Here is a 14,335-nt window from a genome sequence, read left to right as displayed (position 1 = left end):
CAATATGGGTGGTTTTTTAAGCTTTTTTTTTGTGTACTCTTCAAGCTTTTCCTCCTTGTCCTGCAGCTTAAGAGATTTTCTCCAGAAATTCTGTTTGTGAAGCACAGCAGAAGCATAGAAAGGAAAGGCTGTCCTTTCTGCAAAGAAGTAAAAGATATGGGGCAGGGTTAGAGGGTGGAGCTGCACATGGAGGTAATGAGAAAGCACCACAGAACAATTGATCTCAGTGCATCAGTAACTGAAGCAGGTGGCTTCTAGGCAGAGAAACTCTTGGGAGGAAGGACCAGCTGCAAGCAGGACTTTTCTTGTGGCTCAGAAGGGAATGTTAAAACATTTGAAGGAATGTAGGAAAGCCATGCAGTTTGTGCTACTGAGAAGAGAGATTAAGTCAAAGTCAGAAGATGGTTGCAGCCACACTGTTACATGAGTGTTACAGTGTCTGCAGAACTTACTGTCAGAAACAGTGAAATACTGAGGCTGAAAGGGAACATGCTAAACATAGACTGCTCAGGCTTTGCTTTGACATGTCCTATGTGCGTTTTTCAGACTGCAGAGCTGCTATGTTTCTGCTTGTTCTGTGGTTACTTCCCAGGCACCCGCTGCAAAGGAAGCAGATTTCCCATCCTGCAAGGTCTGGTTTCCTTCAGAAAATGCAGCTTGAGTGCAAGGATACTAATTTTTGGTTCAGAGATGCTGCTCAGAGGTAGATATAGGAGCAATGTGGCTGAAGGAAGGGTTTTGAATTGTGTTGCATAAGAAAGAGCAGCCAAGAGAATGCTCAGTGAACGAACTCCAGAAGAGTTGAATTTTATAGCCCTCTTTGCTGTCCATTGCTACACAGGCAGGTAGTGAAATGTGCCAGAATGGCTTCCTGGGAGGGAAAGAAACATGAACAAATGTTGGTCCTGCCCTCTCATCCTTGTTAGAAGAGATGAGATAGGGGGAACGTTGTGAGTTGGGAGGGGGCTGACGGGAAGAGGTCCAGTTTGCGTTGAGACAAAATGTTTCATGTCTTATTTCTGTCAGCTTCCAGCCATCTATTTTATATCTTCTTGTTCTGAAGTTAACTTACTAGTATTTCTGCTAGAGCAGAGCTCCTGCTGTGGACCAGCAGCCCACTGTCCTGTGCACTATCCCAGCATAATAGATAATGTCCCTGATGCGCAAAACTTACTGTCTAAGCAGAAGACACAAGAGAGGAGCTCAGGACATACAAAACTTGAAAGCTGACCAGAAGTCACAGTGTGAAAGGTGGATATAATAAATCTATTTCCTTGCTGAAATACAGTTGAAATACAAAGAGTTTATATTCTTCATGACTTCTTGTAGATGCAGACATATTTTTTGTTTCATCTTGTGTTTAGTTCAATTGCAGCCCACAGTTCTTTCCAATGTTTGAATGAGTAATGACAGTATGTGGCTAAAGGCCTTCTGTACCTTGGAAGGCATGATGTTAAAAGGCCAAATTACCTGGTTTGATAGAGGAATTGTAGATTCAGTTTGGGGTCTGGAAGCTGACCTAGCCTTTGCATCTTCAAAAGAAGAAACATTTCTAGTTGCAATTAAAGTCACAGTGAATTAACCAGATCTGAGCCAGACCCTTCTAATGCCACGGTTCAGTAGGACTAAAACCATCCTATCAACAGCAGAGGGTGCATGCACAAGGAGCAGGTTGGGTGAGTGAACATGTTCGTACTGTTGAACTAGAGCTTTTAAATGGAAGACCCAGGATGAGCCACTCACTTTCGTGATTTCTGGAAGCACATATGTTTGCAGAGCTCCAAGATGAGTAGATGTCAGACACTGGACCTGTTTGATCAGAGACAAATTTGAGCTTATGACCTTGGTTTAGAGACTGCTTCTGCTAGCACAAACAGCAGTGTGCAGCAGCTTGCACTGACTACTCGGTTTCTTGCATCATTCCTGCTCTCTGTAGAACTTCTGTGGCTGTATTAATTAGAGAGGAAATGTGTCACAGGGAGGGAGTACAACAGCTCTCTGCATACCCAAGGCAGCCAGAAGTTGTCTGTAAACCTCAGTGTTGTGCCTTGAAGTGTTTGGCCCACTGAGGCTGAAGGCTGTGTACTTGTCCCTGAAATGATAGTCAATGGAATAAGTGTGTCTTGTTTGGATTAGTGTGCAGGTGGGTGTTACCAAACTTATCGTTCAGAAGTCCCAGACTAAAATAGAGAAGGACTGGCCTGTGACTACATACAGCAACTTGCTGTTGAGAAAACAGATCACTGGATCCAGAAATCATGAAAAAGGAATACAGAGGTTACTGGGTCATTCTCTGCCTTGAGAAGCTAATGAATGCACTGTGACCACTAACATAGACTAACCAAAAACACCAGTCAGGGGAAACTGGATAGGCAGGAAGAAGTGCTACAGATGTTAACATCCTCTGTTAAAGCACATGGTCTTTGCAAGGATCAATAGATCTTTTTATTACAAAAGAGTTGTGAATTGATGTTGGTAACTCTGAACAGTGTCTAGATGTCCTCAGTCTTTTATCATTCCGTTTTCCTGTGATTTTTGTCATTTTCAGGTAAATGGAAGATTTGGAGACTAACTTATTCCAGACACGCAAAGCATGTAGAATAGAGCAAATGGTAGCAAAATGGCTTCATCGCTCTCGGGATGGTGCATCCAGGTAAACATGTTTCTTATGAAAGAAATATCTGTTAATCACCTTTGATCACAGGCAGCACAACCTTGTTCCCAGCAAACAAGGGCAGTCACAGGTTGCAGATCTCATTCATTGTTTCAGTTGTTCTTGGGAAACACGCATACAGTATTCCCTGGAAAAAAAACCAGTTTTTAAGCATCCTCCTTGGTTTCTAGGGGCAGATGTTCCTCCTTTTGTGAGCTACATCTGCTGAAATACAATACTGCTGAATGTGAAATGTACTTTTCTTTAAGATGGGGTTGTACCTCTCTTTGTGTGTTGCCATTGGCCTATGTTTTTCGGGCAAGGCTGGGTTGCATTTACGAAGGATCCTGGTCCACAGCTGCTTTAGTTTCCTAAGGCCTGTGGTTTAAAATTAAGCTGGACTAGATCCTGGTGGAAGCAGAGTAAATTGTTACACTGCTATGCTGGGTAAAGGTGTTGCTATGATCTGTGGAGGTCAGGGCTTGCTGTGGGGTACATCTGGAGTTCTCCCTCCATGTGACCACTGGGCTGGAGTAGCTGAAAGAGTTGTGCTTGCAACCAGCTGGTGCCACCGGTCTGATATCTTCAGCTTTCTGTGGATCCTGGGGGATCACTGGTGGCCTGCACAGTGCAGAGCCTCCTGTGGGTACCTAGAGAAATACTGGCCTCTGTGTGTACCGGTGCAGGCCGCTGAAAGTGGAGGTGTGTGTATGTGTGTGGATCTATGCTCCTTTGATAAACTATCTTCTGACTATATCTTAATTACTCACCAGCTTCTTGTCTCACAGGGGCAGAGTGTCTGTGACAGACAGCACCAGTGATGGCAGTGGCCAGCCTGCCAGCAGTGTCAAACTTACTGTCACAGTATACAAAGATTTGATCCTCCATCACTACGGCTTTGAGATTTGTCCAAACCTTCCTCTTACGATTGCATCTGTCACTGCAGGTAAGCACAGTTTCCTTCTCCCTATGATCACAGGTGTGAGAAGCCTGAACTATCCCAGATGGCCTTACTGATAAACTCCTGCCAGGTATTTATGATTTTTTTCAGGTACCTCTTGTTGGCATGTGGTCCTTGAGTACTGAGGGCAAAAGCTTGTGTGCCTGTGCTGTGCAGAGTGCTTGAACATTTACCTGATTCTGATGGCATGGAAGAAATCTATAATCAATGGTATCTTCACCACTAATGCTTTGCCCTACTCGGGCACAGCTGACCTTCAGGGATGCAAATAGCTGCTTCAAAGTAAAGTTCTTTCCTGTGTTTTGTCTGAAATGCAAAGAAAGAATTAGAGTTCTTATTCTGCAGTGACCCTGGTGATCTGTTGTTGAAAATGCTCTCTTGGCTTACAGCCCGGTAGTGCAAAGAAGATCATGGCTAGTTACAGGCAGCCTAGGTGAAACTCTGCTTAAGTCAAGCAGACCAACTCTTCTGGTTATAAAAGAGAGGGATAAAACTCTGCTTTTAAGGTGGCTTGGGAGTTTTGAACCAAAATAGCTCCTCGCTACCTCCTGAGGAGCTGTGCTTGGTGGGGGCCTGCCCCACAAGAACAAGTTCATCCTGCAGCTGAAGGGCACAGCAGCCCATGAGAGTGGAGTTGCCCCGCTTTCCTCTACCCTGTAGATGCTTGGTGGGCTGTCACTCTGTTTTTTATTTACCTTTTATTTTTTTAATGGGTACACAAAAATGCCTACTTTTTACCTGCTGATATGAGTGTGACAGCCAGAGAAAGACTATGCCCGACGTGGGCAGGTAGGCATTGTGGGAAGGGTGGCTGGAGGGTGAGCCTGGCTCTACCTCTGGCCACCCATGTAGGCTGTGGCATCCATCCTCGTCTACCTTGGGGAGTGGACTGTCCTGCTGGGAGTGTCGAGCTGTGGCCTATGCGCTGTATGGTCAGCCACTGGGATGTAACCCCCAGGGTCAGGCCAGTGTGCAGACCCCATGGAGAGGGAGTGCTGTGCTGCGGCAGCTGCCCAGGTCCCCAGAGGCCTCTGTGGGCCCAGGGCTCACAAGTGGGCGAAGGGCAAGGCAGTGCTGCTACCCCCTCAGTCCTCCTGTGGTTTCCCGAGAGCCTGTGAGCCCTCCTGCTGCACCCCAGGCAGGTGCTGTCTGAGCAGTGTGTGATGGGTTGTGACAAAGGAAAAGACATGCATGAGAGTGATTTTCTGTGGTGCAGGGACAGCTTGTGGGGCCAAAGGACAGCCAGCAAAGGACAGCTGGGCCCAGCATCCTTTTTGCCCCTCTTTATTTTGCCGTTCAGAGGCAGTTGCTGAGGCAAGTGGGTGCCAGGTGGGAAGAGGAGCTTGCAGTGAGCATCCCCAGTGGGAGAAGGCCTGCTGGTGTGGCACTGTCATGACTAACAGTGTGCCGATTACCCGCAGGGAGCACTGCCGAAGGGAAGCTGCAGCCGGGCGACCAGCTTCTCCTGATAAACTCTACTGCAGTGGACAACGTGTCTGTTGAACGAGCAGCTGACATCATCAGGTGTGGTCCTGCATAGCCCACGGGGATGAGGTGGCAGAGGGCTGAGAGGAGAGGTGCAGAGACTGGGTCTCATCAAGGGTTGTGAAGGTGTATGGCTGTGTGGGGCCGACCCCTCTGCAGAGGAGGATGTCGCTGCCTCCTGAGGAGCTGTGCTTGTTGGGGGCCTGCCCCACAGGAACAAGTCCACCCTGCAGTTGAAGGGCACAGCAGCCCATGAAAGTGGAGTTGCCCCACTTTCCTCTACCCTGTAGATGCTTGGTGGGCTGTGCCCTGCCTGGCTGAGAGTCTTCCCTTGCAGTGGAGGAATAGGGGCCAAAGGCCTTGCTGGCACTGGTGCTGTCTGCTGTGACACTGGGGAGGAAGGTGCAGGCAGTTGCTCACCCTGGCTGACTGCATGTCTCTGTTACAGGGAGGCTGGTGACGAGCTCCTCCTAACCGTCCTGCGCTGCACGTCGGTAAATGGCCTTTCTTCAGCACTCTCAGCACTTCACAGCAGCACTGCCCCAGATGGCCGTGGCCAGCAGTGTGGCCCGCAGGGAACGTGGGGCAGCTGGGCTGGCATGCAGGAAGCAAGAGCGCAACTGAAGCCGTGAGGGAACTGCAAGGGTCCTCTACTTTCACGCATGGCCTTTGACGAGGTTTTGGGGGAGAATCAGTGGTAACTCCTCACAGCTCCCCTGGGTGCAGGGCCGGGGTGGCTTGCAGAACTTGCTACACGGCAGGCTTGCTGAGTGGTTTGAGCCCGTGCTTCCTGGAGCTGGAGGCTCCATCAGGAGCTGTGAAGACCCAGCAGGCTCTGCAGGGGCCAGGAGGCCACAATGGCTGGGATGTAGGCAGGTCTCCTCAGGAAGCTGTGGCCAGCTCACCAAGAACAGCCTGGAGTGCTCCCCACATGCTGGGGCTGTCTGGACCATGGGGAACCCCTGGACACGAAGGGGAAGTGCCAAGGCTGCAGGCCCAGCGTCTGCCCTAAGTACTCCTTGGAAGCTCTTGAGGTTTTCCTTTCTGAGTGCTGGAAAAATTTATGCCTTTTACTCCAGGCTTCATATGGTCAAGGGCTGGGACCTAGGTGTGGATAATACTTTGGGAATAGAAGCAGTTTTAGTGTGAGGCTTTGGTGCTGATTGCCCATTCCTGTAGCATAAAATTCCTCAGAAGGCATGTACTGCCAACATGATGTGTTTATCCACGTGTATTTCAATGTGTTTAAAAGCTGAGCTGCAAAGCAAGGACAAAATTGGGTTTGTGTGCTTTTTGGCTTCTTATGGTGTATGAAAGTAGCCTGAGGGGGATTTCCCCCGTGCCCCACCCCAGAAAGCATTTGGGAGTGGTTTTTGTTTGTTTGGAGTTTTTTTTATTTTAATTTATTCTTAGAAACAAGAATAGTGATTCCTTTGGAAGAGTTACTGGAGCTCTCAGGCTTAAGGTCATGAGGTTTCTTGACCATTCAGTAAAGGTACACTTAAGAAGGAAATTTCTTAAATATATTTTTCCTGCCCAAAGTTTCCCACATGTTGACATTCAACAGATGTACGCAAAGCCAAAGTAACCAGAAAAAATCTTAATCAAACCCACTGAACAGTGGCTTCCCTCTTTTGTTAATCTGATCTCCCTTGCCTAGTACCTTGGCTGTCAGTCTTGCCAGTGCTTGATCTGACTCTGGAGATCAAGGAAAAAGTGAGAGTTAGTTATGCAAGAGCTGAATGCCTGCCAAAAGAGGGAAAAGGCAATAGCTTTTCAGAGAGAAAAGTATTTGGAAAACCTTTCATGGGATTTGGAATACCCTTCACAGGCCATCATGCATTGTTGAGAAGCAAATGGGGCACAAACCCATTTTTGTTTTTTCCTTTGCAGGTCACTTTAAGGACACCTCCAAATACAGCCAAAGCTGATCTTGGGTTTGGGGTTGGCTCTTGCCCCACTCTGCAGGCAGCTGTGCTTAGAGCTGAGAGGTAACGCCTCCCATTGATGGATACCGGACCTTCTGCCGGGGCTGCTCTAGCCACACTAGAAGGGATGTGGGAGGCCTTGGCCCTCCTCAGGGCAGCCGCAGGGTGTGATGCTCTATAAAGCCTGGCAGACTCTGGAAGGGCTTGCTGGCCAGGCACAGAGACTCCTGTCTGCCTCCCTTCCTTTGTCCTTGCCAAATGGCTTTGGGGCAAGATGGGGTTGTGGCAGGTTGGGAGGCACCCATCTGACAAGAGTATAGGAATTGCTCTACTTCAGAGTTGTCTGGGAAGAGCAATACTGCCTCTGTTCTTCTTAGGGAATGTTGTGCTTTACAAGAGCAGAATATTTGAACACAAGAACTCAGTAGTTCCTAGGCTCATATGGTGTCCTGTGAGCTTGGTAGGCTCCTGTCATGGTGAAAGCATGGTTATGTGACAACAGTGCGATGAAATCAAGGTGGCTTTTTAGCCTTGGGCAGTTTTCTTAAACATTTGCAATATTAGAGTATGCTCTAGAAACCCCAGGTGAGCTGGGAAGTGCTGCAGACATGGCTATGTTCTCATGATAAATTGGCAGGGGGTTTTGTTTATCTCACTGCAAGGCAATCTACATGTGTTGGTTTATGGTACCGTCTAGGCCCACTGCAAGCCAGCTGGTTGGTAGATGAACAGTTGTTCTGCAGGATCCTGTCTTCGTTGCAGGAATTGGGGAGGCACCTAAACACAGTAACTGGTTAACATCCAATTAAATTAGGAGTGTGTACAGCATGGGTTGCACATGTCCACTTGTTAGACAGCTGGCTTTGAGTTCAGAAGGCAGCAACTGCCCAGATAGGTCAAAAGGGCCTTTAGCAAGCCTGGAGGTACCTGTTCGGAAATGCAAGGCAGTGTGGTGTGAGCTTCAGCATGGGCTGTCTTTGCACCCCTGCCTGTACTATGGGCCTCTGCCTCTCGTACGTAACTGCAACAAAGTGAGCTGCCAACTGCGTGCTGTTATTTTTTCAGGGTGGGCCTAAGTCATCATTTCTTACTGCAGAGAAGAGGGCAAGGCTAAAAACAAACCCTGTGAAAGTCCGGTTCGCAGAGGAAGTGCTGGTGAATGGACACACACAGGTCAGTGGAGCATGGTTGCAGCTGGGCACCATGGGCACTGCATGCTGGGAAGAAATGGATCACTCCTGCAAACAGATGCCAGGCTGGGTTAACGTGGCCAGGACCTACAGAGTGGCTGCATCCTCACTGTGATAGTCTGCCCTGGATATGCATCCAGGCATCTGGTCCCAACTTGTTTGCGAGGCTCACTTGTGACTGGAGGGAAGCGCTGGCATCTCTAGAAGGTTTTATCTTTGCTTTGCTTATTTAAACTAATGGAAAATACTTGCACGTACTACTTTTGTCCTTTTACCATCAGGTAAACTTTAAACCAGCTTTACACAGCTATGGGATGTAGTAGTCATTTCTTGAGGTGCTAATCTCTCTGTAGTAAACCTAAACTGAAGTTTAGGCATGACAAATCCTAACCCTAAAGATGAGAGGTGAATCCTACTGTCTGTGCCAGGTTTATTTGCTGCCAAAGTAGCTGAGGTATCTCTTCCTGGCCTTCAGCAGTGTTCAGGTGGCATTGTGTTCAGAGAATTTGGTACTGATGACTTAACTTTGCTGTTAAATTTGACATATGTTCTCTAGCTGATAGGGTGACACCTTGCTGTGTTTAATATCCTTGCAGAGGATTTCCACAGAGCATTCACAGCTGCCTCCGTAATGGATATCTGTAAGCTGAGCCAATCTGTTATTATGCGAAACGAGATTACGGCTCACTGGAGGAATGCTTCAAATTTATCACAGGGTTTCTAGCACTGATAAATGAGCTGGGTAGATATGGGTCTGCCTGTAGCAGAAAAGGACAAGCAGTGAGAACACTTGAAGCTTCCCTGAAGTAAGAACAGCTCTTCAATGTTTCCTTTTTCTTTTTGTGTAACTTACTAAGCTCAATGTGGTTTGGATTGGCTGGACTCAACTCCGTTGAGTTTTCTTTTTTCCCTTTGATATGAAAAATTTCAGTGGTCAAAATCCCCCACTCCTGTACCCTACTGATTAATGCTGTTCAGTTGTTCAGGTCTCACCAAATCTTAGAATCACAGAATCATAGAATCGTTAGGGTTGGAAGGGATCTTTAAAGGTCATCTAGTCCAACCCCTCTGCAAGGAGCAGGGACATCTTCAACTAAATCTTGCTTCTTTGCACTTCGCAGTGATGATAAACAAGCCACTAGGCCCTTTTCTTCATCTCTTCTAAGCTGTCTCTTGTTTCCCATCACTGATGGTAGGGAGCTCTCCTGACCCAGCTTGAGCAGAGCCTTCCCTGTGCCAGGCGTTTCCTCTTCTCTCCCTGCACCAGAGCAGAGGTGCAGCCAGAGATGCCATGGGTGTCACCAGCCGGTTAGACAGGCGCAGTGTGAGTGCTTTGGCATCTCTGCCTGACTCCTAGCATGTTGGAACTCGTTCCCCTTTTCTGGCCTACTTTCCAGAGCACGAGAGAGTCAGGTGTGACTCCTGACATGTTTGCCACTAAGTGTCTCTAGACTCTGGGATCTTTTCCTTCCTGCCAAGTTGTTGCTAGATGTGCTGGAGCTGCTATGAGCCTAGTCTCTGCTCTATCAAGGGTTGTGTTCACATCCATCAGATCTTAATGACAGGTCTGTCTGGGATCCTGCCTGAGCATTATGGCAGCTGAGCCACCCTTCCTGGTGCAGAAGCCAGATACTGGAGCCCTTGTGGTTGGGAGACGTGACACACACGCCACAGAGCAAACAAGACAAGGAATAGGGAAGAGGAGAATGTGCTCTGGAAGTGGTCCCAGGCAGAGATGACTGAGAGGCCTTGGGCAAGGCTGGCTGTGGGATACAGCCAGACTTGAAAATGCCAGCAGTCTCTGTTTTTTTCTTATAGCTGGAGATTCACAGTAGTATCTGCTCAGGAGCTTCCATGGAACTGTTTCAGACAGAGGTTGCACACTGGTGTTGCAGCACGTGGAGGCCTCAGATCTGTGCATTCACTTACAGATTGCAAGGCAGCTTGAACTCCACAAAACTTACTGATTGCAACATAGGTCTTCAGAGGTCCAAAGAAGGCACTTCCAGAGGGGATGCTGCACTCTGCACTTCCTATCAAGCCTCTGTCTAAATTAATCATACCTTTTGAGGTGCAGAGGAGGGACACAACTAATAGTTTTCTGTCCATTTAATGAGAACATAAAGGTAAGAGGAATTCATTTGGGTGTTGGGGTTCCACTAGTGTTAGCTTCCTTTTCACCAGTTGGATATGGTCTCTGTTTTGAACAGTAAAATATTAGCACAAAGGAAGAGTAAATAAATTTGTTATGTATTGCCTTCTTTCTGGAAAAGCATTATTCACCATAGACAGCAGCTACTCTGCTTGAGTGTTTTAGAACTGCTCTTCTTTCAGTGCACTGATGTATTAAGACAGCCAAAAAGCATATTATTGCCCTGAAAAACAGCAAAGTCTTCTGTTTCAGTAAATATACTACTCTTGTCATCTTAATGGAGCATTGCTAAATGATCTTTGTGGCAACTGGAAGGAAACCAGAGGCTGCCTTGCGTGGCTGAAACCTGAAACTCCAGTTTGGGAACATAAATTGTTAATAAGCCTCAATGCTATCCAGCTTCCATTTTCTGTTGCGAACTTATGTATTTCCTTATAACTTAATGATATGGAAAAGACAGGTCAAGATCCTCAGGTCAGCATCAGTCAAGTATTATTAGAAGTTGTGGGCCTAGCTGCAACATAGAGTAAATCAACCTTGCACCAGACAAAACTGGAGGGATACAACTACTTAAGCCATAACAGAAGCTTTCAGAACTAATTCATAGTAGTCTATCAGAGCCTGCACAAAAAGAGAGAAATCCCATCTGGGTGTTCTGGACAGCTAATTGGATCTGACCAGGAGAGCAATGATACTAATTTATATATTAATTTCTATATAGATTTCAAGTTCTGCTGTGTGCTGGCTGTATACGGCTCCATTCATATGATAACCTGTGGCTGTGGGAGCTACCAGAGAAAATGTGCAGTTAGTGTAAACCAACATCACTTTTCTGAAATTGAGGGAGGAACCAAAGCCTGTCAAAGATGTAATGTGTTCGTGCTACTTCGCATGAATGATTTAGAGCTTGGGCTCAGGAATAGTGGCAATGTTTTTTTCAGTGATGACTGTAAGCAGCATGAACCCCACAAAACAGGGAGAGGAGAAACAAGGAACAGGATTCAGAAGTGTTTTGTGTTTGTTCTGGTAGTTCTTCCAGGGTATATGGGCTCTCTATCAAGAGGATCCAAGGTTGTGAGATTTATAAGGTGTTGCACAGCAAATGTTCTGTTCAGCATCTTTGTCGGCGACATGGACAGTGGGATAGAGTGCACCCTCAGCAAGTTCACCGATGACACCAAGCTGTGTGGTGCCGTCGACACGCTGGAGGGGAGGGATGCCATCCAGAGGGACCTTGACAGGCTGGAGAGGTGGGCCTGTGCCAACCTCATGAAGTTCAACCAGGCCAAGTGCAAGGTCCTGCACCTGGGTTGTGGCAATCCCAGGCACAAATACAGGCTGGGCAGGGAATGGATTGAGAGCAGCCCTGAGGAGAAGGACTTGGGAGTGCTGGTGGATGAGAAGCTTAACATGAGCAGGCAATGCGCCCTTGTGGCCCAGAAGGCCAACCGCATCCTGGGCTGCATCAAGAGGAGCATGGCCAGCAGGTCGAGGGAGGTGATTCTCCCCCTCTACTCTGCCCTGGTGAGACCCCACCTGGAGTACTGTGTCCAGTTCTGGAGCCCCCAGCACAAGAAGGACATGGACCAGTTGGAGAAGGTCCAGAGGAGGGCCACGAAGATGATAAAAGGGCTGGAGCACCTCTCTTATGAGGACAGGCTGAGAGAGTTGGGGCTGTTCAGCCTGGAGAAGAGGAGGCTCTGGGGAGACCTGATAGCGGTCTTCCAGTACCTCAAGGGGGCCTACAAGAAAGATGGGGATAGGCTGTTTAGTAGGGCCTGTTGCGATAGGACGAGAGGTAATGGTTTTAAAATAGAGGGGGGTAGATTTAGATTAGAAATTAGGAAAAAATTTTTTACGATGTGAGTTATAGAACACTGGAACAGGTTGCCCAGAGAGGTGGTGGAGGCCCCATCTCTGGAAGCGTTCAAGGCCAGGCTGGATGAGGCTCTGAGCAACCTGACCTGGTCAGGGATGTCCCTGCTCCTTGCAGGGGGGTTGGACTAGATGACCTTTGAAGGTCCCTTCCAACCCTAACCATTCTATGATTCTATGATTCTATGAGCAGGCAATGCGCCCTTGCAGCCCAGAAGGCCAACCGCATCCTAGGTTGCATCAAGAGAAGTGGGGCCAGCAGGTCGAGGGAGGTGATTCTCCCCCTCTACTCTGCCCTGGTGAGACCCCACCTGGAGTACTGTTTCCAGTTCTGGAGCCCCCAACATAGGAAGGACATGGACCAGTTGGAGAAGGTCCAGAGGAGGGCCACGAAGATGATAAAAGGGCTGGAGCACCTTTCCTATGAGGACAGTCTGAGAGAGTTGGAGCTCTTCAGCCTGGAGAAGAGGAGGCTCCGGTGAGACCTTATAGCAGTCTTCCAGTACCTCAAGGGGGCCTACAAGAAAGATGGGGAGAGGCTGTTCAGTAGGGCCTGTTGTGATAGGATGAGGGGTAATGGTTTTAAGATAGAGGGAGGTAGATTTAGATTGGATATTAGGAAAAAATTTTTTACAATGAGGGTTATAGAACACTGGAACAGGTTGCCCAGAGAGGTGGTGTAAGCCCCATCCCTGGAAACATTCAAGGCCAGGCTGGATGAGGCTCTGAGCAACCTGATCTAGTCGGGGATGTCCCTGCTCCTTACCAGGGGGGTTGGACTAGATGACCTTTGAAGGTCCGTTCCATCTCTAACCATTCTATGATTCTATGAAATGAGATATGGGAGAGATGTTAGAAATGCCATTCTCAATCTTGAGACTGTCACAAGTAAATACACTCTTTAAGATTGGAGGAATGTGCTGGTCCAATAATATAAGAAAGATATGCTGAATGGGAAGTCCAAGGGTGGAGGAGTAAGCCTTCTCAGCACTGAACAACAAGAAGAATAAGGCTGAAAACAAGAAGGAAGGTGCAAATGAGCTCTACTAAAGGAGTAAGGTGGAATGCTGAAAGCTGCAGCTCTAGACATCCCTAGAAGGACAGAACCCAAGTTTCCAGACCCTTCTGGGAGCACCCAAAGGAGGTGCTTTTGCTATGGGAGTCATTGTCTTGTCTAATGCATTTGAGACTTATCTCGAGAAACTTTGGTGACATCATCTCCTGTTTGGGAAGCCCCTAAGTCACAGATCTTAGGAGAATGCTCAGTATAAGTAGCACTGCCTGTTTAGCTGGATCCTACAGCCTTCCCATGGTGTGCAATATCTGTTCATAGTAGCATGGAGGGTTTAGGTAGCTCTTGAGTTGAAGTCATGACTGCCGCCACTGGGAAGGTGTCAGTGTGGGGATTAGTGGTGCCTGGTAATGGGAGGATGTCTTTTCCGGCAGACATTGCTACTTTTCTAGTAATGAGCAGGAGGATGGCTTTCAGTATCTGCCAGATCTTCCTGTGTCATGTGGAACTGAACCATGGGCATATCTGAGCCATGTGCAGCTGTTGCATTGGCTGGAGTTTTATGGTGAAGTAATTTGTTATGCTTTCTTTCCCTTGTTCTGTGCCAGGAGCATAATCAGGGAATAAAGCTTGGTGCCACACAAGAGGATTGCAAAAGTAGAGACAGATTTTCATTTATACCAGGGTGTGCTGTGTCAGGCAAAGCAGCTGATACCCGGAGGCTCAATGTCCAAGGATTAGTGCTGTTGCTTTTGTTCTGCAGGGGAATTCTCTTCTTTGTATGCCCAACGTTCTCAAGGTATACTTGGAAAATGGACAGACGAAGGCTTTCAGGTTTGAGACAAGCACTACTGTGAAGGTAACAATGCTTGGTTGTCTGTCTTTGTTTTCCCACCACCTGAATTCAATCCAGTAGCAAAGGTGCATGCAGTAGAACTTGCAACCTCTTGGTTGTACTGGCCAGCTAGTGGGAACTGGATTGCTGGCTGATGCTGAACATGCTGGATTTTCCATGCCCTTCCTGCAGAGGTGGCATTGCTTCTGTTCACCTGTTTTCTTCTCAGCAGCTAGTTTTTACA

The 14,335-nt window shown here is 47.7% G+C and overlaps 1 protein-coding gene across 1 annotated transcript in view; it reads left to right on the top strand.

Moving 5' to 3' along the window:
- The window catches only part of FRMPD1 (FERM and PDZ domain containing 1), a 52,797-nt gene that overhangs the window by 25,219 nt on the left and 13,243 nt on the right, over positions 1–14,335 (top strand). Inside the window, exons 3-8 of the mRNA XM_086770453.1 lie at positions 2,549–2,653; positions 3,442–3,599; positions 5,036–5,138; positions 5,548–5,593; positions 8,093–8,200; positions 14,020–14,115. Of these exons, the coding sequence (XP_086626579.1) occupies positions 2,553–2,653; positions 3,442–3,599; positions 5,036–5,138; positions 5,548–5,593; positions 8,093–8,200; positions 14,020–14,115 (612 nt within the window). The 5' untranslated portion in view covers positions 2,549–2,552. The remainder of the gene's footprint in view (positions 1–2,548; positions 2,654–3,441; positions 3,600–5,035; positions 5,139–5,547; positions 5,594–8,092; positions 8,201–14,019; positions 14,116–14,335) is intronic.

The sequence above is a fragment of the Chlamydotis macqueenii genome, chromosome Z (genome assembly GCF_036417535.1).
Source record: "Chlamydotis macqueenii isolate bChlMac1 chromosome Z, bChlMac1.mat, whole genome shotgun sequence".
Classification (NCBI taxonomy): domain Eukaryota; kingdom Metazoa; phylum Chordata; class Aves; order Otidiformes; family Otididae; genus Chlamydotis; species Chlamydotis macqueenii.
This window is presented reverse-complemented; position numbering and strand designations above follow the sequence as displayed.